At 37.6% G+C, this 27,996-nt stretch overlaps 2 protein-coding genes across 8 annotated transcripts; one reads left to right on the top strand and one right to left on the bottom strand.

The window, feature by feature from the left end:
* Nucleotides 1-10: 10 nt before the first annotated feature.
* Nucleotides 11-3,739, bottom strand: LOC123761874 (uncharacterized). Its single transcript, XM_045748094.2, has 6 exons — nt 3,160-3,739; nt 2,074-2,164; nt 1,429-1,477; nt 1,183-1,265; nt 520-726; nt 11-243 (listed from the first exon to the last, which is right to left on the bottom strand). The coding sequence occupies exons 2-6, from the start codon at nt 2,158-2,160 to the stop codon at nt 211-213; spliced, it is 459 nt and encodes a 152-aa protein (XP_045604050.1). The 5' UTR covers nt 2,161-2,164; nt 3,160-3,739; the 3' UTR covers nt 11-210.
* On the top strand, nt 597-26,763 carry LOC123761642 (uncharacterized). 7 transcript variants are annotated; one of them, XM_045747705.2, is made up of 13 exons: nt 6,597-6,682; nt 8,307-8,470; nt 13,731-13,918; nt 14,671-14,971; nt 15,390-15,558; nt 16,727-16,906; nt 18,408-18,653; nt 18,970-19,125; nt 20,858-21,046; nt 21,701-21,810; nt 21,957-22,198; nt 24,116-24,230; nt 24,481-26,763. In XM_045747705.2, exons 3-13 carry the CDS (start codon nt 13,753-13,755, stop codon nt 24,686-24,688), a joined length of 2,082 nt encoding a protein of 693 aa, XP_045603661.1. In that variant the 5' UTR covers nt 6,597-6,682; nt 8,307-8,470; nt 13,731-13,752; the 3' UTR covers nt 24,689-26,763. The 7 variants fall into 7 exon arrangements, with proteins under 7 accessions (XP_069186807.1, XP_069186805.1, XP_069186806.1 ...); XM_069330706.1 differs by lacking the exons at nt 6,597-6,682; nt 8,307-8,470 and adding an exon at nt 597-728; XM_069330704.1 differs by lacking the exons at nt 6,597-6,682; nt 8,307-8,470 and adding an exon at nt 1,202-1,290.
* Nucleotides 26,764-27,996: the final 1,233 nt, after the last annotated feature.

Here is a 27,996-nt window from a genome sequence, read left to right as displayed (position 1 = left end):
TTTTCTTACATTCATTTATTTATTTAAAACTTACAGTAATGCGGGGCATTAAACACATGAACGATACAATTTAATTATTTTATTAATTTGGTTGTTTGAACCTTACTTAAACTATATTAGTTTTAAAGCCGTTAGTGTAAAATACAACCACTGCAGTGGCCGCTTCTCTCTCCTCCCACCGCAATACACATTTTGAATTCCTCTTCGGTTCTAAACGACGCTTTGGCGAGGGGTCGTGTCCATCTAAGAGAAAATAAAGAAATATTCATAGAACAGATCAAAATATTAGGAATGTTTCCTCCATTTGTATGTCACAGAAATATAACGATATAGATGTACAGTGTAATGTATTTCCATGTGATTTATTATCATGAAACCTGTCTCATTGCTTTAAAAGGTTGTTGCACAAAAAAATCCTGAACAGTTACTGGTATATTCACACTTAGATTTAGACTGTGATTGATTTTCGCTCCATTTCTCATATCTGAAGATGAACTTCGCATCGCTCGCGTCACTTACATTGATGACGAGAGTGTTGTGTTTGAGGCTGAGGGCGTAGGAGCGCACCACCAGCAGGAAGTAGATCTGGATGGCAGACACCACGAACAAGATGAAGGCGGCGACGAGGGAGGCCGTGATGAAGACGAAGACGATGCCCAGGACGACGCTGAGGGCTATGCTGAAGGCCGTGGCCCACACCCAAGCCATCACCAGACCCGCGCGCTCCTGTGGGTAACAACACACACGTGATGACCCGGACCGGTGCTTTGCGTGTCCTCCGGGTCTGTTTTCTTGTGTGATTTGGAATAATTTTTGTTTTAAGTTGGTTTATGGCCCGTGTTAAGGGTTTCCTCAAATGTTATGTTGGTGTTTGTGCTGTGGTTATACGGGACTACAGCGAAACGTGTTGTATAGTAGGCTCATTCCAGGGTATCATCCACAAGCTAGGTATCTTCCACATGTATACTCACCATGTGGATAACATCCCTTGGAGGTAGATACTCACTGCACAGACTGTGTCACCCTGGAGGTAGATACTTACTGCACAGACTGTGTCACCTTGGAGGTAGATACTCACTGCACAGACTGTGTCACCCTGGAGATAGATACTCACCTTGTGAATAAGATCACCCTAGAGCAGATACGGTGTGGATAAGGTGCCCCCTGAAGATAAATACTCACCGTGCGGATGCCGTGGATGAGCACAATAGCCACGATGATGTTGAAGATGTTAATGACCAGGTCCAGCCATCCCTCCGTCACACCTGTCCCAGAAAGGAAAGAACAGGGGTAAACCAAGTTAGTTTTTTTCTTTTATGTAGACGTGCCTATGTATATTTCCACGTTTCGGTATATATTTTACAACCGTGCCTGTATCTTTCTCTGTATCTCTCTCACTCTGTGTTACAGTAGGTTACTTGTACTCACCTGCCACCACCAGGTAAATGCTGTAGCCAGCAGTAGCTAGTCCAAACAGCTGAAAACAGTAATACAAATATATTAACAACAGTAATACAAAAAAAGAACGAAAAGTTTCTTGGCAGCGTACTAAGTTGTACTCATGCTGGGGATGAGCCAAAGCTCTTGGGTCCTGCCTCTTAATCGACTGGTGTATATAGGCCCCCAGAGCCCATGGGTTCTGTCTTATCTACATTTAAAGCTGTGTATGGAGTTCGCCCTCAACATATGGCTTTACAGGAAAAATTATGAGACCTTTGACTAGCCGCCGGCTTGTTGTCCTCGTCGTGGAGACAGATGTTGGCCCTTAGGTAAATTCTGGTAATGCTGCCAACATTTGTCTTCCACTGACAACATATGGCTTATACTGATAACATATTGATGAAAAGAGTCCCAATTACTTATAACGAAGTAGATAAACTTTTAAGTTGACAGCAGACATTATTTGGAGAAAGCATTATGGGTGTACTAACTAAACTGAATATAAGTGTGTAACTATCAACTGAACGTTTGTACAGACTGAGTACAGAGACATACGACTGCTATAATGAGCTGAGTTACTGACCAGACTGAGTACAGATACATACTACTGTCATAATGAGCTGAGTTACTGACCAGACTGAGTACAGCAATGATGATGGTGCCTGTACGAAGCGAGCAGCCGCAGCAGCAGTTCTTCAGAACACACTTTTCGCTCTCCATTTTGCTGTCGAGAAAATATGTATAAAAATGTTAAACAATGATAACTCAAAAGATCGTTAATAATAATATCGACAATACTGATGATGATAATAGCACTAATTACCGAGTACTAGTGTGGCATATGTACACCTGTGTGCCCAATCGACCATAGATGTATTCTTGTCATCAAAATACACTGGTGAAATGATGAAAATGTATCATATTCTTATAGGCCTGGATGACACAGCCACGTGAGTCTATGCAGAGCATCTACCGTCTGTATTATTTGTTTTCTTTTGCATTGGACAATTTTATTTTGTCATTGCTTATCATGTGAGTGAACACGCTGACAAAGGACAGTACTGGACAGTGTCACCTATCATGAGAGTGAACACGTTCAAATAAGGACAGCATTTATGCAGTGTTATTCATCCTGTGAGTGAACACATCGTCATAAGGACAGTATTAGGCAGAGTAATGTAATGATTCTGTTTAAGACGCTCCGTAGCAGCATATATACACAGTATCCTCTAACAGGATGAAAACACGCTGGATTGTTCATCCTGTCACTTGTACTCAGACGCAGTTGGGACTCGCTTAACTGTCTGAAGTGAACAGATGCTACACAAATATATTAACATTCACCAACCCACATGCTAATTAGGTGCCCACATGGTATAGGTGCAGATTAGGGATATATATTTTGGACATTTTTAAGACTGTCCATAATTACTAGAAAATGTAGTCCAGCAGACAACAATTAATGTTGGCTATTAAGAAAATTATCCACAGAAATCTCTAAGCCGATTAGGCTGTGCCACTAATCTTCACACACGCTTCATTATTAGGCTGTACATTATAGCCTAGTGAACATTATTAATTGCAAACACTATAACGTTTGAGCTAGTGTACGAATTAGTATGTCTAGTACACAGGGTTGTCATATGTATATGTACACCACCATAACTGAGAACAATTTATAACGTACCTTAATATAGTATTCTTTTGATATTTACTTACCTTAATTATGGTAATGTACAACGACTGAAGGTACTTGAGTGAAGAACCACGTTAACTGGAGGTGCTTGACGAGTGAAGAACCACGTTAGCTGGAGAACTTAACGAATGCAAAGCTTTAGAACTTGCTCTGAACAAAGCTTGTGCTGTGAGTACACTGATCCACACTGTCACAGGTCACCTTTATATACAGGTTGGGGAAAGGGGCGCGGTAATATCACAAAAGCTTGGCCTTCCAAGGACAGTAATCCTTGCGGAAATATACCCCCAAGACAGAAACCCAGCATTTAAAGCCACGATTTTTGTAACTTGGAAAATGTGCCTAGAATGCAAATCACCGTTGGCAATGCATGAATATTCACGAATTCGATCGAAGGTTTTATATTGAATTTAATGCATAGTGTATTTCTGAGAGAATGATATGAGAGAATTGGGTCGCTGGGTCAGGTATTACCTCACATCCTTCCTGGCAATAAGCAAGACACCATGTGGACCGCGGGCTTCCGACCCGCTGTATGACGCCATTTGTGGAAGCCCCTGTGTATCAAGGACATGTAATTTCTTGTTTAGCCCACATTGACAAACTTGGCAGTGAAAGTGATTTCAATAACAATATTAATACAACATAAAAATGAAAAATTATTATTATTATTTTTATTATTATTATTATTATTATTATTATTATTATTATTATTATTATTATTATTATTATTATTATTATTATTATTATTATTATTATTATTACAACTAAGGTTCTGTTCTATCTCGTGATGATCTATAGAAACATAGCTGTTCACCTTCTATTCCCTCTTAACGGCAGATTACGCAATGGTTATTTAGTAAATTAAGGTGATTTTTTTTAATCTCAATTTTTTTTTTTAATAAAAGCCCCCCAAAAATTGAGAGCAAAGATATTGCGTAAAATTATCCGATGATAAAATTTCTACTAAATTCATTTTGGAAGACTCATGATCATCGAAAAATATTTATTGTGCTCAGCTGCGCCAAGAGAGTCTTACAGATTATGTGTCTTCTTTGCACTTTCAGTGGAATTTACGTTCATTCAATAACAGGGTGCCAAAACTATAGAACGGTGACAAAATCTATAATACAGTGCCAAAACTACAGTACGGTGACGAACTATAATATTGCTAAAAGTACAGCATGGTGACAAAAACTATAATACGGTGCCAAAACTATAATACGGTGACAAAAACTACAATACGGTGCAGCACATTGGGTAGGGTAACAGCACATTACTGTGTATACCTAAGCTTGTTAATAATAATAATAAAAAAATCTGAGTAGCCGAGTTTAGTGCCCTTTTGTATAACTGATAATCAATGAGGTCCATCGTGGATTTATATGTTCTCCAGAGGTTCTTCTTGGTTACCAGTACTCGTTTTACGACCTGTGTCATCCACCTAGTTCCGTTTCTTGTCTTCTATTCGGCACATATTTTTGAACGGGTTCCATGATGACCCTCTTGAAATTTTGCCATGATGCTTCCGTGCCATGTTCGCCCATCAGCTGCCTCCCCCTAGATTGACCATGTAATGTATCAATTAGACAATGTATGTATGTGATGTAAGTATATAATCTGAGCGTGTAAAAGCATCTTCATCACCTTCAGTGGTTAAGTTCTTAATTGTACACTAGTTTCTCTATCAGTTATCTTACCCTGTCAGAGTAAAAGAGACAAATATATGTGTGTATGTATGCATGTATGTATGCATGTATGTATGTATGTATGTATGTATGTATGTATGTATGTATGTATGTATGTATGTATGTATGTATGTATGTATGTATGTGTATGTGTGTGTATAAAGTATATGTGGAAGCTGATCAGAATTACATTTCACCATTGTAAATTCACATTAATGACACTATGTAAAAGACACATCGAACACTTTATGTAGCATACATAAATCTGTGTATCTATGTATTTACGTATGTAGCTTAGCCTAACATTTTAAAAGCACTACAATCACCTTCTGTGGTTGATTGTTCAATAAATCTCTGAACTATATGTTTGACAAATCTCTCACCCTGTCCATGCAGGACAGAAGAAAATGTATTTATTCTGGTTAGTATGGTAACTGTGTGGCCACGTCTGAGGTAGAAAATAATAATAATAATAATAAAAAGCTGCCTTCAGGAGATTTTTGCAGTTCCTCTCTCATTCCTTGATTGTCACCTCGCTGGTAATCTAGAAAGTCATCACCTTTATATGGATGGGTTTCTATGTTCGTAGTCCATCTTAAAATATTCTGGTAGCACGAGGGGGTTAGTTTTTCTCCTGCAGGTCACCTGACCTGTACCTCAGTTGAGGCCCCAAGACACACTAACTCTCTTTATTAAAAAACGCTTACCAGTGGGACAGGCTCCACCCCCCTAGTTCCTAGGCCCAAATTAACTCCGCCTATCCCAAGCCTATGGCCAATAGATTTAAACATAACTAGATGATCTAGCATACGGTCCAATGGCATGGACAGGCACTACCCTGAGGGACTCTGCCTCTCTACTCAACCAATGAACACAGAGTGTCACTCTTAGGCCAGCCAAAACTCTTGACTTAGCTCCGCCCCCTAGGCTCCTTGGACAATAGGCCTGTCCTGAAAGTTCTGTTTTACTCCCGTAGGATCATGAACCATTCCCAAGCTACAACAGGAAACCCAAACGGTCGTATGGCTCCCAGCTCCCTCACTCGAAACTTGAGAATTACGGTAATTCGTCATTGTTCTTAAAACTGTCAAATGATTAGTGGCAAAGGCAGGAGAGGGAAAACGGGTTAGAAAAGGGGGATTGGAAATGACTGGGAGACAAATGATTTGGAAAGATTGGAGACAGGGATTGGGGAACAAGTGACTTGACCACCTGCCTAAGGTAATTTGACTGGTAAGAAGGGGAACTGCCCGCAGGGAGGGGGAGAATGACCAGAGGTCGGACTGAGGACTGACACATATCCCTACACTCCCCCTCCCCCCCCCGCCACCGGATGTCATGTTACTAAATACCTCAAGTCACTATTTAAAATATTTAATATATATTTTTTTTAAATCATTTGTGTGTTTTCTACATATTTCTACATATTTGTAGCACTATAGCAAGACGTGATGGCATTATACCATGGCAGACTAAGAAATGAGGTCACAATTCTGGTTCAGAAAATAATAATTAAATTCATACGTGGCATAATATGCGAGATACCAACCTTTGCAAACAAATATTCGCCTAACCCTATATACTACCGGGTTTAACATGTGATTACAATCGTAATGAATACCAGATACCTTGAACTGTGATTCGCGTGTTGGTTAAATTTATTGCCAATCCGATTATTATATCCAGATTGTAAAGAAATTTTGTGAGTTATATTGGTAGCCCGTTTCGCTATCAGACCAGTGACTTTTTTTTGTTTTTTAGATAAATACAAGAGTTGTTAGAATCTTCTAGGGCCACTTGTACGCGAAGCGTTCTGGGCAGGAATACGACCCTCAGGAAGAATCATTGTTACAACCAAGTACACATTTTACTGTTGAGTTAAACAGAGGCTACAGTAAGGGATTTGCGCCCACTACACCACGGAGACCATTTTACCCCGCAAGTTTAACATGGAAAGGATTTTTCAACTGTTTCGCAACATTTTGGGCTCGGTCGATTATAGAAATTCTCACATTTCAACAACAAATATTCTCAGGGCCTTTCTTCAGATGTTAGAGTCATCATTAGTGCGAATATTGCAGCAATTGTTAGAACAATATGGCATTGGAAGAGAAGAGTTATCAAATACAAACCCACGCAGATTAGAAGATAGTGATTTTTCTCCTTCGCCCCCTGAGATTAACATTGACCAGCCGGAACATCCTTCCACAGGAGATCAAGTCATCAATATTCGCAATGAAGTTCTCATTATAAACGAATTGTTAGGAGACAGTATTAACGTGCATATTAGTAACAATATAAATTTTTAAGTTTTTTTTATGGCTGGGTTTCACAATTTAGTATTTGAAAGTGCACAATAAAATATATTTTCATGCGATTGCAATTGCCAGAAACTGGAAATTCGCCAGTCAGAAAAATAACATTGCTTATTATACAAACAGTCAACATTGCAGGGATCTCATGAAGTCATTATATATGTGCCTTATGTAAACTATTTTTTTTGCGCTACCACTCACAAGATGGGTATGGGGTGCACAATAAATTAACCGGTGATAGCTGGCGGCAACAATAAAAAATTGAGTTTTACTTTACCTTGTAGTGGTTTGAGGGTTCAAGTGTCGAAGCTGTCTGATCCCTGACTTGGTCTCACGGCTGACAGTTTTCGTTTTCCGTAATAACTACAATATAAAGTGATGGGAGTCAATTCACTGGTGAAGTTGCATATCTAAAATCCTCTAAAATAATACAGTGTGAGTTTGAAGCACAAAGTAAGAAACTATGAGGATGAAATTAGGTACTTTTGGTTTTACTTTGGAATAAAGCATAAGTTGATTTTTTTTTTTAATTCATTAGGGAGTGAGTTCCATAGACTGGGTCCTTTTATTTGCATGGAGTGTTTGCACAGATTGAATCTGACTCTGGGGATATCAAAGAGATATTTATTTCTGGTGTGGTGTTCATGGATTCTATTATATCTATCAAGGAAGAGTTTCAGATAAGGGTTAGCATTTAGGAACAAGGTTTTATACATGTAAGTAGCACAGGAGAATGTGTGGAGTGAGTGTATTTTTAGCATGTTTATTGATTTAAAGAGAGGGGGCTGTGTTTTGACTGATTGCAGAGTTTGTTATAGTTCTTATATGAGAGCATATTCACCCATATATGGGTGCACAGCACTGTGTTGCTATATATGCCCTAGCTTATATGAGGGGTTATATGGTAAGGATCAAGAGTCTGCCAGGTTTACCTAATATCCTTATCTCGTAGGACGCTTGGTCATACATGGGATACCAGTTTAGTCTACTAGACTATTAGTAAATTTCGAGGAGAATATGAGGATATCTTCAAATATCCTTGAGTGAATGAAATGGTTTCAAAGCTTCTGTTACCTCATGTCATTGGGCTAAAGTCATTTATGATTTGTTGTTCACTAATGTAAATTTGAACTAACTACCCAGTCCCTAAAATCTGATCTTGTCCAGGCTACTGTATCCTCTAAAAAGGGGATTTACATCAACGAATTCTTGCCTAGAAAAAGACAGAGAACTCCTCTACCGCCTGCGACAAATCCGGAAACAAAACCAAGGTGTGATCCATCAGTGCATTGCTAGAGATGGCATGATAGAAGTGAGGAAAACTCCTACAGGTAAAATGTTTACAATTGCAAATGAGGATAACCTCAACACATTCCTCACCCAATGTGGTTTGTTTCACCTGATTAACCCTATCAATGCCTCATTTTAATTAGTCCCCTTGTCACCAAGTGCTGGTTAGGTAACCTAGGTTTTTTTGTTACCTAGGTTGCCTGGCCTCTCCATACTCACTTGTTCCATTGTTCCCTTGGCTTTGCCTGTGTCTCATAGTGCAAATTATTACTTTTAGTACTCCCTTGCTCCATTGTTCCCTTGGCTTTGCCTGTGTCTCATAGTGCAAATTATTACTTTTAGTGTACCTGTGTGTACCTCAAAGCTATCTACCTCATTTTTGTATAGTTTTGTATATTTTTAATATCTATATCTTTTTTATAATTTTTGTTTTGCATTTTTTACCATTAAAACAACCCTCTTATGCAAATTAGTGTAGACCCAGAACTAAACCTCTTATCTAGTATCTATGACAATCATCATTTTAATAGTCAAAATTGCAGGTATTATGCAGCACATGATGCAAACAACGTTTTAACTACTCAACTCTTTAACATACTAAACTACTCAGCAATTCACAACTGTCGACCAATACAGAGAGGTGGTGGTACTTTTTACTACCACCAAGAACTGACATGCTTAAAAGTAATTAGAGCTAGAGACTCCTGTGGAGAATATATCTTTGCCTGTTTCAGAGTCAAGGGTGGCGAGGCTGTCCTGACTGTGGGAGCAGTCTACAGAATTCCTAACACTAATGTGTCTGAATTCAACTCTAACCTTAGAAAGCTAATACTAGCTAACAGACTTAACAAAACCCAACTAATAATTTCGGGGCATTTTAATATTGATCTCTGCAAGCCTGATAACCCTCATGCTGCTAGTTTCCTCAACTGTATGAATTCCTGCTTCCTCATACCCTTATTCACTAAACCCACTAGAATCACTGATAGTACTGCCACGGCTCTTGACCACATCTGGACTAACATAACCTCTCCATTTACTTCAGGAATAATCACTGATAGGACTACAGATCATTAACCCACATTTCTCCTAACCAACATTAATAAACCGCCTCTAAATACCATGAAGATAAACTTTAGGCTGCATAATGAAACTTCTATAAGCAACTTTATTGCTGCTGCTGCTAATATCAACCGGGTTGTGCATGGTCAGGCTTCGGTTCGTGCATGGTTGTGCTTCAGCGGTTGTTTGTGTACTAGTGCTCCAGGTTTGTTTGCTAAGGCTCTGTTTATGTTTGCTAGAAATCCGGGTTTCGTTTTTTGTATATAGTTCAATTGTTTGCTATGGGTCAATATAGTTTGGTGTCTAGGACAAGTGGAGGATTTTAGGTAGGACTAATGAGATTTTTGTTTGGTTGTGCTCTGGGACTGTTTAGCTTTGCGGGGGTTGGATACTTGCTAGGCATAAGGTTAGACAAGTGATCGGGGTCCGGTTACACAACTGGTCGAGCTATGGTTACACAACTGGTTGGGCTCCGGTTACATAACTGGTCGGGCTCCGGGGGTGTCACTTAAAGGCTTCGGGTTGTGCATAGTCGGGCTTTGGTTCATGCATGGTTGTGATCCAGAGGTTGTTTGGTTCGTTCATGCTAGGCTTACGGTTACACAACTGGTCGGGGTCTGGTTACACAACTGGTTGAGCTTCGGTTACACAACTGGTCGGGCTCCGGTTAAATAACTGGTCGGGCTCCGGGTGTGTCACTTGGGCTGTGGGTTGTGCATGGTCAGGCTTCGGTTCGTGCATGGTTGTGCTTCAGCGGTTGTTTGTGTACTAGTGCTCCAGGTTTGTTTGCTGAGGCTCTATGTTTATATGTTTGCTAGAAATCCGGGTTTCGTTTTTCGTATATAGTTCAATTGTTTGCTATGGGTCAATAGTTGGTGTCTAGGGCAATTGGAGGATTTTAGGTAGGGCTAATGAGATTTTTGTTTGGTCGAGCTAGGAATGGAGTTTGGTTGTGCTCTGGTACTGTTTAGCTTTGTGGGGGTTGGATGAGATGTATACTTGCTAGGCTTAAGGTTAGACAACTGGTCGGGGTCTGGTTACACAACTGGTTGAGCTTCGGTTACACAACTGGTCGGGCTCCGGTTAAATAACTGGTCGGGCTCCGGGGGTGTCACTTGGGCTGTGGGTTGTGCATGGTCAGGCTTCGGTTCGTGCATGGTTGTACTTCAGCGGTTGTTTGTGTACTAGTGCTCCAGGTTTGTTTGCTAAGGCTCTATGTTTATATGTTTGCTAGAAATCCGGGTTTCGTTTTTTGTATATAGTTCAATTGTTTGCTATGGGTCAATATAGTTTGGTGTCTAGGACAAGTGGAGGATTTTAGGTAGGACTAATAAGATTTTTGTTTGGTTGTGCTCTGGGACTGTTTAGCTTTGTGGGGGTTGGATACTTGCTAGGCATAAGGTTAGACAAGTGATCGGGGTCCGGTTACACAACTGGTCGGGCTCCGGTTACATAACTGGTCGGGCTCCGAGGGTGTCACTCAAAGGCTTCGGGTTGTGCATAGTCGGGCTTTGGTTCATGCATGGTTGTGATCCAGAGGTTGTTTGGTTCGTTCATGCTAGGCTTACGGTTACACAACTGGTCGGGGTCTGGTTACACAACTGGTTGAGCTTCGGTTACACAACTGGTCGGGCTCCGGTTAAATAACTGGTCGGGCTCCGGTTAAATAACTAACTGGTCGGGCTCCGGTTAAATAACTGGTCGGGCTCCGGGGGTGTCACTTGGGCTGTGGGTTGTGCATGGTCAGGCTTCGGTTCGTGCATGGTTGTGCTTCAGCGGTTGTTTGGTTCGTTCATGCTAGGCTTGCAGTTACACAACTGGTCGGGGTCCGGTTACACAACTTGTGGGGCTCCGGTTGCACAACTGGTCGGGCTCCGGTTAAATAACTGGTCGGGCTCCGGGGGTGTCACTGGGACTTGGGTTGTGCATAGTCGGGCTTCCGTTCGTGCATATGGTTGTGATCCAGAGGTTGTTTGTTTGGTTCGTTCATGCTAGGCTTGCTTTTAGACAACTGGTCGGGCTCCGGTTACACAACTTGTCGGGTTCTGATTGCATTACTCTAGGGGTGTGACTTGTTGGGCTTTGGGTTGTGCATGGTTGTGCTCCGGTTCGTACATGGTTGTGCTCCGGTTCGTACATGGTTGTGCTCCAGTGGTTGTTTGTGTACTAATGCTTCAGGTTTGTTTGCTAGGGCTTTGTTTGTTTGCTAGAAATTTGGATGTCTTTTTTGTATATAATTCAATTGTTTAAATAAAGTTAGATATATAGACACACATACTAAAAGAATAGGGGTGATAGAAGAAAATATCAGTGTTCAGTGAGGATCCACAAGGCCTTCTCTGGGTACTCCTTATTTTCTTCTCAGAGGCTATATTGGTCCCTACACTTGCACTAGAGGTGGTAACCCCTTTTAGGTTAAAAAAATTATATATATATATATATATTGGGCTACTCTTATTACAAATTCGTTACTTTTAGGCCGTCAGGTCGCTACTTTCAGCAATTTGGATCTGGCAACCCTGTGTGAGTGGCCAGTCTTGGTGCAGGAACACGGAGGTAAACATTAGCAGCTAGTTGGTGGTGGTCTCGTGTTGCTGGTGGCAGGGTGTGTGTAGGGGGTGTCACGGTGGGGAGGAGGGCATGTGGGGTCACACTGGGGGTCGTATCGGGGTCACGGGGGAAGCCATGAGGGGGTCACACAGGAAGGATGGTGGGGCTACATAAGCCCAAGCTGAGTTGGGGGCATTTCGTAGACCGGCGTTGAACTAGGGGGGTTTCAAGGCACATTGTGCACGTGTTTTTGTCAAGGGATTTCAGCTCCACCTAACACAACCCAAACCATTCTAGCCTTACCCAATTGAGTCTAATCTGAGTGTTAACAGTCTAACCTAACCTTATGTATTGTTTTGATAATCTGAAAATGAGCTTTGTCAAACTTTCTTGTATATGATTTAACTATGCCCCAGTGGGTCAAGTTATACAAAACCGTTTCTTCTAAGCTCAATTTTTAATTATTGAAAAGTACATCGTAACATAATGATATATTATTAAGTTGGCATCCTTTAGTATATAAGTGATTTGCAGTCGCTTCACATTTATGCATTTCAGGGTCCCGGTAGTATAGTTGGCTTCATTCTCGACTCGCAATCGAGAATTCTGGGTTCGAATCCCTGGCAGGACAGAAATTCTTGGTTGCGATTCCTATCGCCTAATGCATCTGTTCACCTAGCAGTAAATAGGTACCCAGGAGTTAGTTTGTTGTGGGGTTACATCCTAGGGAAGGTCAGTAATGTGACCTTGGAGAGGGGGGTGGGGACCTTCAACATAAGCCTAACATGTACTGTAAACTGGCTGCCTGTCCCCTGACACAATAAATGCAATTATTAATTATTCATCTGTGATACATTTTTGTATGTATTTTTATGGAAGACAAGCAAAAAACTGATTTAATTTACGCAGATTTTCCAAAAGCCTTTGACACTTGTGAACATGGTGTTATTGCACACAAAATGTGTTCAAAAGGAATTACCAGAAACATAGGCAGATGGATCTAACTTTCCCCTGACTAGATGGATAGATTAAAATGCCTAAATCTGTATTCTCTAGAGTGCAAGCGGGAGAGATGCATAATAATTTAAATGGAAAATATTAGAGGGGCTGGTCCCAAATCTTCACACAGAAATAACATCACATGAGACCAGAAAGCATGGCAGGATGTTCAAAATACCCGCAATGAAAAGCAGAGCTGCAATAGGTACTCTGAGAGAGAACTTGATGAACATCAGAGGCCCGAGACTGTTCAAGATGATTACACTTAGAGATGCTATACATAAGGGCATAATTGGCCAACCCTTCTCAGTGTTCATGAGAGAACTTGTTAAATACCTCCAATGGATACCTGATCAACCAGGCTGTGATTCATACATCAGGCTGCGAGCAACTGCATCCAATAGCCTGGTTGACCAGTCCAGCAACTGGGAGGCCTGGTCTGGGACATTGAGCCCCAAAATCATTGTTAGGTAACCGCAAGGTAAAAATCTCGTTCACAATGGGGCTATTATTACGTTTATGCACTAATAGGATTTTTCATCTTGTTGCGCTGTGTCAAGTAGATAACCCAGTAAATGATCTCCCACATCCCAGTGTAATTATAGGCCAGACTCCTGAGTTTGAGGAACAGTTTAATGTGAATACATCATCCATTTTTTTTCTGGTTCTAATTGTTTTAAACTTTTCCAGATTCATTATACAAGATTACAAGATGTCTAGAATACTACGAACTTTTCTTCAGAATCTGTATGGAACACCTGGTGTATTTAGGGCACAATTGCACCATAAATTGTATAGAACGGAATACAATATTGCCAAGAATTGTTCTCAAATAAATAGACTGGCATACACGCCTTCTAGTATCAGATGTTATTCAAGTAAGTATTGAAATGTTAAAATTCTGTCACATCTAGTACTTTGCTAGGGAATATTTTATCTGCATCTTTTAAACAAATCCACAAGGGCCGTGACGAGGATTCGAACCTGCGTCCGGGAGCATCCTCGTCACGGCCCTTGTGGATTTGTTCATTTGATGCATCACGTTATTGTGATTTCTGTGTGTACTGTGTGTACTGTGTGTACCGATTGAACGCCTCAGGTCACTGGAATGTTGGTGGGCTGGTACTCTTGTCTTCTGGTCATATTCTTTTGGTCTTGTTTATTTGACTGCTTGCGCACTTGTCCTGTTTTGCCCGGCACTTTTGGATTCCTAGCATGTCTCCTGCATTGAGTTCCTTTGTGCACACTTTGTGATGAGAATTCACTTTGTACAATTTTATATTACAGTATATATTTTAAGCATTATTTAAATCTTTATATTAGGTCGTCTCACAAAGCTCACTATTATGCTATCAAAAGGAATTGGCTCTATGTAAATGAACTTAACATGCTGTAGTATAATCCAATTTAATGTAAAAAAAAGAAGATTCTAATCTGTGATTAAACCACTGTAAATTAATGATAGGAAATACTATACATAGTAGCTCTGTTTATTGCCACATTTGTTTTTCTCCATTTTTACCTAAGATGGCAATAGAAAATGTGTGGACATAATTGGTTTAAGCTGAGAGTAAACATTCAGAAGGATTTAATGATATGCATTATATTAAAAAATCCATTATCATTTCAGGTTCAAGTACTTATGAAACTACAAAGCGGATTAATAACAAATTTGATAAAGATCGTGTTAAACATGACGGTAACCATGCACTAACATCTGTACTTCCCGATAATGATTTTGTTGAAGAAAATCTAGAGAACTTGCTGCCAAGCCAGCGGCAAAAGCATTACAGTGATATTCTGTTAACAAAGATCTACGAGTGTCAAACAGCAGACGAAGTATTTGATATTTATAAACAACATCGAGAAGTTATGAATGTACGCCATCTTCTGACCACAATGCGGCAGCTCAATGATCTTGTTTTTCAAGGGTAAGTTTTATTTAGTTTTTAAGTTCTAGTACATATGTATTACTGTATGTATAAAAAGTGCATATAATATGTTTATACAAGTCAATATAGTCTACAGTACAGTGGTACCTTGGTTTTTTAATTTAATCTGTTCCCAGAGACAGGTCTTAAACCAAAAATTTGCAAACCGAAACGGATTTTCCCATAAGAAATAATATAAATTGAATTAATCCGTTCCGCACTCCCCAAAAATATTAACTTCAAAATACATGAAGTGGTGATGAAATACATTTGGGCACCATTTGGCAATGGTACCCAAATGGTGTTTTATCTTGACTTCTCATGAATCCGGCCTCCGGCATAGCATATGTATATGAAATGGCCTTGCTTAGAAAGGCCATACTTTACATACCAACTCGAAACCATATTTTCTTTACAGTGTTGAAGATGGAGCCGTGTTACATGAAATGGAGGACTTCAGAGATCTCTGCCATGAAATATATGGCTCTGCACGGCGGATGGAGGCTGACGAGTTGATAGAAGTCCTGAAATACTTGTGTAGACTAGAAGTGTCTCCCGAGTCAAAACTCATCCAATGTATATTGCAGGTTGGTGTACCTTATGTTTTCTGTCTCTACGTTTCACCTTGCATGTATAGCTAATACAGTATTTAGATCATTATGTGAACATCTTTAATGTTGGAAACCCCAAAACATTTTTAATGGAAGCTTCCTGTCCGTATACCACATTGATTTACATGTCCCACTGCTACTGGCTGGCTTGCTTGCTTGCCCCCCCCCCCCCAAAAAAAAAATGTACCTTTCTGTTTTAGTCAACTGTTGTGTATCTGAACCTGTGAATTGGTCAGAGCATAAATGCTTCTGGTCCCTGCACTGGCAATTGGCAATTTGTCATTACTGTAATGAGAATCAACCACAAAACATTTATGGAGAGGTAGCCACATATAGAATTAAACATTTTTTTTTAATCTCATTTGTTTAACATAAACCTTTAAAACAATTTAAAGCAAAGTAATCTCTCATACTCTATATAATAGACAGTATCCCTATTTTAACAAACTTTTAAAACAGTTTAAAGCAAAGTAATCTCTCATACTCTATATAATATACAGTATCCCTATTCTGTATTGGTTTACTTAATTAATAATTTGTAGCTACCGGTATGTTTTATATAAATTAATTTTTATATGTGGTTTAGTGCAATCCCAGTAGACCAACTGAATCCTTTGGCAGCCTCCTGAAAAAAAAAAATTGGCATTATATTCATTTCCAGAACTCGACTGCCACATAAAATGGTAAAAGGAACATGCTTATTGTTATTGGGCTGTGGTAGGTTTTAGAACCATTTTTAGACATAAGTGGGAAAGGCAGCCTTGAGCAATGTACAGTATAGTTCTAGTATGAAAAAAAAAATAGGCTCAACTGTGCTTATTTTTTTTATATACAGTATATACATGCCCTAATAATAGGGGCTGCACCTAGTAGTCTCAGTTGCAATTGTTATCCTTAAGTTTTGCTTGAGCATTATTTTTGTTTTCGTACGTGCAGTAATATATTGCAAGACTCGTTAAAAATTAAAACTTTAAATGTATGAGTGAATACCCCACACCCTATGAAATTCTCATGCAGTGGAAATGTTTTATGATAGAGCACCTTGGCACAGTAGAAGCATTCTACCGGTAAAATTGTAGAGATATCAAAATCTAATAATCAAAATAAATTTGTCTGATCTAATGTAAATTATTTTGCTTTACAGATGTTGAAACACTTCATCAATGATTTGGAGGTCAAACAACTGATGTTCTTGGATTTCTTACTGAAAAAGATGCCTTTGACAGCGTTGTCTGATGCTTTACTGACGGCAATTCCTATACTTATTGAAAATTGCCTCAAGCCAGAAATGCTGGTGGACTACTCCCTGTCAGAGCTTTCACATGTAAGGTTCATATAATTGTATTGGAAATTAGTTGTAGCATCATGTTACTTTTAATATATCAAAATGCACATAGTCTACAGACTAATATCCCATCAGTAGATGGGATATAGATTTTATATAAAACCTACATGGTGACATCGTCATCATTATCATTTCTCATTTAATTTCAAAATCTTTATTGATGATGTTTATACATTTATAATTTTAACGTACATTATTTACCCAAGAGAAAGTTATAACAGCATAACTTGTAATTATAATAAATATATACTGTTAGCTAGATATAGATTTATTCAGCGATTTGTAAAAAATAAAAATTAGTTGTGGCTGGATTGAAGAGATGTTATAGCCATAGAAAAATCTTAGAGTTTACCATTAGAGCAGTGAGACAGATGATGGCAAAACACCTGCTTGATGGAGTTCTGGGAGTTCTTCTACTCCCTAAGCCCAGCCCGAGGCCAGGCTTGACTTGTGAGAGTTTGGTCCACCAGGCTGTTGCTTGGAGCGGCCCGCAGGCCCACATACCCACCACAGCCCGGTTGGTCCTTGGAGAAAACTATCTAGTTTTCACTTGAAGGATGTCCACGGTTGTTCTGGCAATATTTCTTATGCTTGCTGGGAGGGTGTTGAACAACCGTGGACCTCTGATGCCTCTACAGTGTTCTCTGATTGTGCCTATGGCATCCATGCTCTTCACTGGTTCTATTCTGCATTTTCTTCCATATCGTTCACAAAAGTATGTTGTTACTTTACTGAGTAGATTTAGGACATCTCTCGTATCATTTTCCTCTGAACCTATTTTGTAGGATGGGGAGATACCCTGCTTGGAAAAAAAACAGCAATATAGTAAAGGAGTTTATAAGTACTGGATTAACAATTAGCACTTGTATATTTACTATATCATACACACCATGTAGCATCACCAATGAGGAAGCATCACCGCATAGCAGCGGTTGATCCACAGCAGCACCCTACCGCTTCATAGAACTTAAGTGTTGAGCATTCTTCATAGGTGGCTATATACAGTGTAATAAGTATAATTTTACCCTCCTTAGCATGACACACAACATGGCCAGGTGGCCATGTTGCATGTCATATTAAGTATGCTGTTTACACACTCTCCTCAGTGTCCACTAGTGTCTAGATGGGGGTAGTGTCCCCTAGCATCTAGATGGGGCCAGTCTCTCCTAGCGTCTAGATAGGACGATCCCTTGTTAACTACTTTAAGTGCTTTAGTGCTTTATATTGTGTCAATTTTATCACTGGTACAATCAGTTATATTCAAGTTTCAAGCATTTTATTCAGTATACTGTTAAATAATTTTTATCTTTGCTTACTATTTCCCCTACCAAACTAAAGATATAAAATCAAATCATGCAATGTTCAATTATAAGTTTATGGCATAAATAATGGGTTAACACTGTGCTCTGATAGTGTAAGAAATATTGGATAGGTGTAACTTGAAACCAAAAACATAAGCTCTTGTTTAATTTTGTTGCAGCTTTTGTCCATATGTTCACGTGGTTTGGTCCGCAACATTGGGATAATTCTGCAAGAAATATATAAGAGAGGCAGCATCACTAAGCTATCTTCAGCTATGACTATCATCTGGAACCTGACTGAAATGCAGACAAGAAAGGGAACGAAGTCATTACTCACCAAGGAAGACATCTTGGCTCGGGAAGTTATAATGAAGGAATGCTTGGAAGCTGTAGCTAAAGATATATCTTCCTTGAATAATCAGCAGGTTTGTATAATATGGATACAATTTAATGTACTTTGACTGTGTTCATGCATGCGTGTGTGTGAATGCACATTTGTACGTGTGCACATACACGTGTTGCCTGTGCCTGCATAGTTCATTTAAATTTATGTAAATAGATTGTGATTGCGACTATATAGTACTTGGAAGGGGTCAGGATAAGAGATGGGACGGGGGGGGGGGGGAAGGAATGTTGCCCAGCCACTTGGACTGTCAGGAATTGTAAATAGAAAATGTTAAAACTTAAATACTGTATTATAAAAAATTTATGGCAATATTACTTCAATTTTGTTCTTTTCAGATGGAAACAACACTTACAAAAGTATATGATGCTTATGAAAAGCGGGACGTTTGTTGTTATAATGAACATTTTCTGCATGCTGTTTCAAAGTATGCTGTTCAGAAACAACTTGATTTTGTAAAAGTTGCACATCTTATTAGAAAATTGATGAGAATGGTAAGTTTTTCATATTTTTTGTTATATAATATATATATTGTACTGGTATGTTGTATTATATAAACCCTAGTGAAAATCAAAATCAAAACCTTTGTGTATAAATAGTGGTACAAATGTAATTAGATTTACACAGAATTACAGTATTGCACATTATTTACATGAAATAAATTTATAACAGCATAACGTAATCATCGTAATTATGTACTGTATAATGTAGACACAGAACTATATATATATTTAGAAGCTTTGTCAATGATTTAGAAAAATTCTTTGTGTGGATGCAATGAACAGCCACAACCGTTTCTAGTTTACAATCAGGGCGGCGAGACTAATATGTAGCAAAATGTGTACAGCAGTATAAAAATTAGGATAAGATAATTTGAAGGTTACCGGGTACATACAGACGAATCATATCATAGAACAATAGAAATTTACACAGCCTCAGATTTAGGGGCTAGCCTGGATCAAAATCACTCTGAACACATAACTCGTGTAACAAATCTACTTTCACTAGTGAGCCCCAAATTGGCATAGCGCTAAATTAATTGATGTAATTTATGAACAGAGTAAATATTGACTTGAAATTAATGTACAGTGGCAACTGCCAGATATGGATTTTAATATAACATATTTGTCTAAATGATGGACCAAATTTGACCACTGGATATCCCTTTCGTAATTTGGAATTTTTCAGAAAATATCCAGATTCAAGTGGGCAAAGTTATTTCCTGCAGATGATTTGTTTTAAATCTTTTATATTCTTGCTTTTTGCGGTCCAGTGGATGTCCGAGTTCAGATGAGTGGAAGTGCCAGAAATATTATACTAAAAATGCTATGAAGCCATATCTCTTTGATTATTAATTAAAACGAGTTCCCAAGATACAGTATTTCATAGAAAATCGTGACTTTAACCATCCCTTTTGTATCAACAATGATTATTGAGTACCGCTTCCCTTAGGATTGTCAGAGCTTAGAGTATAACACAACCATCTTCATGTTTTTGTACTTGCCTTGCATATTGCTCTTGTCTTCATTTGTAAAAAACTCAATAGCCCTTATTTGCTTGTTATTTCCATATATATCTAGTAACATTTTTGTGTTGAAACTGTTAATGATACTGTAGTGTATAATAGGGCATAGAACAGAAAAGCTAAAAAATGGCATAATTGTCAACAATTATGTGAAAAGAACCTGTAATGAAATGATTATGAACTTTAATATACTTGATGAGGCTGCACATAAACCATAATGCATATACAATTTGTTTTGCATTTATAGTATGCTAAAGAACATGAATTTTCAAATTTCTAACTCTGCAGTTAGGAAGCTTAAAATTATTATACATAGTTCCGTGTGGGAGTGTTTTTAGAAGGAAATGCAAATGAGGCCAAAATATGAGTGTTAACATGTTTGGTTTTTGGTGGGGCACGGTTGCAATGTGCTTGACTAAAAGCTCAGTAAATGATTGTACATTCAAAATTTGTTCAAAAGGTCCTAGAACCTTTCATTACTAATTTGATTAATAAATGAACTACTGATATAAAACAACTGAAGGAATAACCCAAAATAAAAGAATATGAGCTTTAATATGCATACAAAACTTAAAGTATGGCAGTATTGATAGTACTGTACTGTATAGTGATGTCTGCCTACCTTGTGAAGGTTCCGGGGATCAACGGCCCCTCGGTCTGGTCAGAACTAGCTACAGTATTGTACGTTTTATTTCTTTCAGAATTACCATTCAGAGGAGCTCGCAAATTATATGGTGGAATTAGTGTTGTCACATCCTCAAGATGTGCCTGAAGCCAGAGTGTCGGTGATGCCGTTGCTCTCCATCATGTCAACCTGTGACGCTCCCCCTAGTGGTTGTAGTGATGCGCTGGACATCCTCATGGAGCATAAATCAATGAGACTAAACACAGTAAGTTTCTGTATCAAATAAACATTATATTTTTTATTGGTTTTGTTTCAATTATTGGTCTTTACAGATGATTTGTTATATCTGGAAGTGGTTTATGTATGACACTTTCATAGAGATTGCATTGTATTTTGTTTGTATCTTATTACGGAACAATTTTAGTCCATTTTGGGCCGTGCTCATCTGTAGTTCATCTGTAGTTCATCCACCAATTTTAACACTTTCTTCTACTCCACATTTTTTTCAGTGGCTACTGTTTTCTTATTCTTAGTCCTTTTGTTCTACTTTTCAAGTGGTAATATGCATGCTGAGGCAATTCAAATTCTTTCCACACATTCTTCTTTCTTAGTGTAAGCAAGCAGCATATACATAATTTGTTGAATAGCCAATCCAGTATGTTGAATTCCTTTTAATATATTTAAAGAGTATTCTACATATGAAGATGGTTAAAATGTCTTGCAGAAAATTTTACAGAAGGCTATAAATAATGTGAAGGATGAATAGTTGCATTGGGAATATATCAAGGATATATCAAGAAAGAAATAAGCTGTATAATAAATATTGGTGTCAATTAAAATGTATATGGTTATAATGACTATTACTCAAAATAATAATTTTTTTTTTTTTTAGCATTAACAATAACGTTACTGCTTTCAGGACGATTTTTTCAAGAAGCCACTGCTTTTAATAGTTCAAGATTTGTTCAATCTTGGCTACTGCCATGAAGGTCTGGTAAACATTATCACCAATCCAGACACACTTAGAATGTGAGTACAGTATAAATACTTAGTTATTGCTTTAAGAGATAATGTGTGTGCTCATCCAGGGTAGTTGCCGAAGTGCATTGATGGTAGATTATGTGGTTTCAATCAACGCTGGTGTCTTTATTTATCAAAAGGTTTCTTGATTTCAGATACTTGTCGAAATATTCGAAGGAAGATGTTAATCACAGAAGGTTGTTGGAAGTAGATATGGCACTTGATAAACTCTTCAATTCACATGAAAGAGTTCCAAAGACATTTGTAGACAATGGAAAGAGACTGGTGCTAAACCAGCTGCCATCCAGGTCCGACTTGAAATTCATCCTTCACCAGGTTTTGGACGAGCCTGAACACCTCATTTCAGGCGTTGTCACAGACTCTGGTATTTATATTGGTAAGTTCAGATTTAACATGCACTGTAAATCAATTATAACAAAAAAGTTACTACACAGTGTTAAGCCATTAATTCCACAAACAGCATAATGACAATAGCTACTTAGATTGTATATGAAACAATAGCTTGTGTTCAAAGTTTTCACAGATCAGTCAGGCTTTAAAAATATGTAGATGTGAAATGCTTTCATAAAGAATACTGTATAGTATTTAGAATTTCACCTGGATCATTGGAGAGAGGAACTCGAGCCTCGAAATACAAGACCGTTGTGCATGCTGGTCTCATGATTTGAGGCCCTAGTTACTGGTAACAAACTTTCTGCTATTAGGGGTAGCATATTCCCTTGTCCTTCCTCTTCTTGAGGTTATCTTGATGATTTCGGGGCTTTTTAGTGTCCCCACGGCCCAGTCCTCGACCAGGCCTCCACCCCCAGGAAGCAGCCCGTGACAGCTGACTAACACCCAGGTACCTATTTTACTACTAGGTAACAGGGGCATAGGGTGAAAGAAACTCTGCTCATTGTTTCTCGCCGGTGCCCGGGATCGAACCCGGGACCACAGGATCATAAGTCCAGTGTGCTGTCCGCTCGGCCGACCGGCTTACGACCATAACTGGCGGTGATGGAAAATGGTTGTGGAAAGGTTAGGTATTGGCCATATACGTTTAACTTAAGAGCACTTAATGGAGCGCCGCCGTGCTCCTTATTGTTCGAACTGCATTGTCTCTCTTACTTGTCACGCATATCCTTGTGAATGTACTGACTTCCAGGAAATGCATGTGTCTTGCTTCCCAACTGTCCCTCACTGTCATTTGTGTCTCAATAGCATCCTTGGCGAGTCAGATACGTTTGATATCGCTCACCTTTTCATAATTATGAACTTTTGTTCTAGTATTGGCATCCTTTGTGATATTTAGGGCCTTATGAATATCCTGCAACTTTGATGGTGCTACACAGTCTTCCTGGCTTTGGCACCTTCTTTTGATAATTACTTGCTTGTATAAGTAATATTTGTGTAATATTTCAACTTTCGTCATTATTGTAGATGTGTGATTCTTTGGTTTTGTCATGGAAGCATTACAATAGTCATCATTTGGAACTGATCTTTTATATAAATATTAAGGCTGGAATAGTGTCAGGAGTTTTGAAACAAAGGATTTATATGCAGTACAATGGGAGACGTTCTTCACAGTGAACAATGCCAGAGGCTCAAGCAGCAACTTTCTGAATTGTAAGTGGTCACTTTTTGATAATTGTACAAGTTTTAGATGGTGCTAGACCATAGGTGCCCAGGTTCTTGAGCAGCTTTTAGCGTTGCCAGGTATTTTTTTTATTATTTCAGATAAACACTTCACATATATTTACCTCGCAATGTAAATTATGTTTAACCCTTAGGCTGCAATTATCGTCTATTGACAATCCCTAGGGTCCTGCAGTTATCATCATATGATGGTTGAAACAAATATTATCTGGGTTTTACGTGTATGATGCAAATTTGAATATAATAGCTCTGTGGATGTAAATAAAGAAAAGCGATGGATAAAACAATCGGTGAAACATCCAAGGATAAAACTGGAAGCGTCAGCAAAGTCGAGCACCAGGCATTGACAAGTGCAGAGCGCCTCCACCCAGAGAAACGATAAATATTCGCTCATTTTGATGTTTTACCTACATTTTGCCTACAAATTAATGTATATATATATTTCTTATGCATAATCAGGTATGACCATTTCTCCATAGCTGCTGTCCAAGGGTTAAGCTCATGATTTTGTTTATCTTTTCATAAATAGCATTTAGTGTCACAATGTTTATAATTACGCTCATCAATAAAGATTAGGGATCAAAGTTTTCAACACAAGAATCCAGAACACAATCCTGTTTTTTTTTTTTTTTAATGAGTATAAACCTCTCTTTCTCAGATCATCTTTTAGTTTTGGATGAAGAAAGACATCCTGTGCTGTTGAATCTACCAGAAGTAAAATTTGAGAGAAATATAAGTACAAGCTTTTTAGAAATCCCAGAAGGCTTCACTAGGTATGTATTTGTATCATTAAAGTTTTTTTTTTTTTTTTTATAATGGCAGATATAGGTCTTAGAAAGTAAGTACCCATTGCTCAAGCATTTACATATACTGTATTCCAATTTATGCTAGATTAGGTTACCTTTCACAATCAACCTCAGAAATCAAAACACATTCAGTTTACAGTACAGTCTTTGTTTTAAACCCAAACGTCAAGAACATTTATTGGCATTAATAATATATATATATTTGTTTTACTTCCAGGATTGCTGTTTTAGATATTGGCTCCTCTCATGTATATAAACCTAGTGATCGTCTGAGTGGACCTGCCCGCCTTAAGGAGAAGTTGCTGGAAAGTGAAGGCTACACAGTTCTCAACTTGCTGCAGCCAGTAATATTTCGACATCATGCGGAAGAAAGATTTTTGTATGTCAAAAGGGAACTTATGAATGCAGGTATTGCGTTTAGATAATTTGAAGTGGGAGGGACATGAGTAAGGTTTTAAAATGTTCAATTGATTTTTTTTTTTTTAATATCGCCTGTTTTTTGATGAAGAGCATCCACTGTACTAAATTTTATTCGATTCTTCATTTTTCCAAACAGATGTTATTATTTAGGATTAATGTACAGTACTAGTTTTATGACTTGTGATCCTAATGTAGTTGATGGCTGAGGGGGCAGCATGAATTTACCTTGATGTCGAGTGTGAAAGGTCTTATTAAAGGCAAGATGTACTATCATTGAATACAATATCTTGATTGTTCTCTTAATAATATTTTTCCATCCTTTCTGGGTGAATGGCTTTTTTGTTCCAAGAAAGTAGGAAACAGTGATGGTACGGTTTAGAATTTAATTTGCCTTTCAACATTATAAATTGTAGGATGACATATTTGTGTTAAAAATGTTGTAGTCACTTATGAGAGTAAAAACATTGTTTTAAGTCAAAATAGGGGATTGTGCTTTATAATATGTTTCATAACATTAATCTTCCACATTAAAGTATGATGAAAATGTATGATTTCAAGATTATAAGATCAAAATTCCTTTTAATCAAAGTTATTAATTTATACAATTTAATGAAAATTATATTAGCACCACTTTTTGCTAGATTTATCATTAAGAAATACTCTCCCAAACCTAAATATTGCTGTTTATCTGGATTGTGGAATATATTGATAAGATCTCATTATGCTTCATTTCTCACCCAAAATGAATTGAATATTTGAATGCATAAACATTTGTCTTAATGTTACACTGTTTTCAAGTGAGATGTACAAAATGACTTTACTGTATTGTACTTTGTACAAAATTACTGTATTTTATTTTTTCATTTATTCTTCACAAAAGGAGAGTACAAGAGGCATGCAGATGTACAGATGCATTTATAAATACGCATTTTGAGCTGCATATCATGCATAATAATAATAAAATAACAAGTAGCAGTTGCCAAAAGTGATATATAATCCACTTGTATGTCTTTCCTTCATTGTCGCTTTTGTAATCAGTTTGGTAATATTTTATATTGTACAATGGAGTCCTACTTGAATGGGATCATTAACTCTGGACCTCTTCTGCTGCATAAGAACGTCCAGTGCATCTCAATTTTGCTTTTATTAGTACAAACAATAGAACACAATTTTGTAAATGTCATATTTTTATACCAAAATTAATTGCAAAAGAGTAAATTTTTATGAAATTAATATTTTACTGAATTATTTTAAGTGTAGTGTGGTGAGCTTGCTTATTCATGGTGCAAATGTTATGATAATGAACAAATTCTATTTTGTCCTTTTTAATACAGTACTACTGTATCTGTAATTTTTCACAATTGTTAACTTTGGATTGATGCTTACCCATAAAAGTGAGAAATAGGGCAATGATGTAACACAATATATATGTTTTTGGCATGACATTCTGGTCCAGGTAATATTGCACGTTGAAGATAATTTTTTTTTTCTCTTCTCGCTGTTCTCACTGTACTAATGAGGGAAATGAGAAATATCCCAGACTCCTGTTACCATTTCCCCAGACAAATCTGCATTCTTGCAATTCAATGTGCTGCTCACTCAAGATGGGAATTTTCACGGATTTGTTGTAAGGACATAAAAATACTGAAAACCTTGCATCTTGTTGTACATCTGGCACATTTAATTAGATATGAAGTATTCTAAACCTAGTTAATTTTAAAATTAATTTTGTACGAAAAAGTGGATCTTTGGTTCGAGTTGATACAAAGATTATCATTCTTCCTTATATTGTCAATATTCCTTCAAGTTCTTTAAAAAAAAATAGTTAAATGTGTACTTTTTGATCGAACAGAATTTACACTGTATCAACAGATAATGGCAATTTTACGCCTTGGTTGAAAATTAATAGGCTAATATTCTAGGTCACTCATTAGTAAATGGTATCACATTCTTGTATCTATGTACAATATAAACTTGTATATACTGTAGTTGTGCAGTATTGTCTTATGTATGATGTATATAATCTTAACTACTGTATTTAAACTTGTTAAATAAAACTGTACTGTATTATATATATTTGTCATATTTCATTACAGTCCTCATAATGAAGTCTGTATTGAGAGGTTGTATACATTGTGTACCTTAGTTTCTCATTACACAGTTAAATATTTTGTTAGCACACTGTAAGCACACTTCTAATGCATAAAATATATTTTATTAAATGCAGTGAATGGTGTCCATGATGCATACACAAAGAGGTTATAAATAATAACTCATTTCAAATTGAATTAAGAAATGTTGAACAGATAAACGTGTGGAACTGGAGCATTTTACACTCAGCAATGTTGACAGTCTAAAACGAATATATATACTGTAGCTTAGAATATAAATATGAAAAATTAGTTGCATAATTTATTACCTGCAGCCATTTACTTACTAAACAAGACAAATATATGCATGGTAAAAAATTTTAAACCAATTCTTTACATTCTTGTAACCACAAAGTTAATGTTTGTCAACTGCATATTGTTGAGAAGCATGCAAGATTCACTAGATATACTGTAGTTACTTATTTATTTTTTTCCAATTCCAAATGTTTGATAAGAGGTTCCTTCATATACAGTAATCTAGTCTATTAAGATTTATTATATATAAAAAAGCTATCATTTATTTATTCCTAAATACTGTACTTCATTAAATTTAACGTAAAAATTCATTGTGAACATTTTCAAGCTTGCATTGCCTAAGCCGTACGTAGTAATCAGCCTAATATATAATTTTTGGGAGATTTTTTTATTTATATATAAATATTTATATATATAATAGTTCTTACATTCTTGTACAGCCACTAGCACGCATAGCGTTTCGGGCAAATTCTTAATCCTATGTTTACCGGAATACACCGCTGCCAAATTGGGCAGGTACAAAAACCAGGTAACCATTTTTACTGTTTGGTTAAACAGGCTACAGTTAAGGATTCACGATCAATAAATCCTCCTCGGCTAGGATACGAACCCAGGACAAAACGCTTGCGAAACACCAGGCGAGCGTCTTACCACTACGCCATGGGGACTGTAATAGCGTCATGTATTATAGCCTATGTATTGGTTAATTATCACTGATGTGTTATGTTTTATTTGTAGACTTACAAGTTGGGATATTATCCATGTCATATTTAAATCATTTACACAAAAGTATGACAGTTGTTAGATTTCATGCACTGTACAATACACAATTGTAAATAAGCAATGACGGCACCAATTTCTAACTCGTGAGATCAGCCCCCTATATATATAAAAAAAAAAAATTCCAC

Source organism: Procambarus clarkii, chromosome 24 (assembly GCF_040958095.1).
Source record: "Procambarus clarkii isolate CNS0578487 chromosome 24, FALCON_Pclarkii_2.0, whole genome shotgun sequence".
In the NCBI taxonomy this organism is placed as follows: domain Eukaryota; kingdom Metazoa; phylum Arthropoda; class Malacostraca; order Decapoda; family Cambaridae; genus Procambarus; species Procambarus clarkii.
This window is presented reverse-complemented; position numbering and strand designations above follow the sequence as displayed.

What these genes read in the sequence shown, in the direction of transcription:
- LOC123761642 (XM_069330704.1), top strand. Translation starts at nt 1,217, where the DNA reads ATGATGTTGAAGATGTTAATGACCAGGTCCAGCCATCCCTCCGTCACA. An exon ending in CCCTGTCAGAGCTTTCACAT is followed by an intron (nt 16,907 to 18,407) that starts GTAAGGTTCATA and finishes ATTTTGTTGCAG; the next exon opens with CTTTTGTCCATATGTTCACG. An exon ending in CTTCCTTGAATAATCAGCAG is followed by an intron (nt 18,654 to 18,969) that starts GTTTGTATAATA and finishes TGTTCTTTTCAG; the next exon opens with ATGGAAACAACACTTACAAA.
- LOC123761874 (XM_045748094.2), bottom strand. Translation starts at nt 2,160, where the DNA reads ATGGAGAGCGAAAAGTGTGTTCTGAAGAACTGCTGCTGCGGCTGCTCG. An exon ending in TCATCCACGGCATCCGCACG is followed by an intron (nt 727 to 1,182) that starts GTGAGTATTTAT and finishes TGTTACCCACAG; the next exon opens with GAGCGCGCGGGTCTGGTGAT. An exon ending in ACAACACTCTCGTCATCAAT is followed by an intron (nt 244 to 519) that starts GTAAGTGACGCG and finishes ATTTTCTCTTAG; the next exon opens with ATGGACACGACCCCTCGCCA.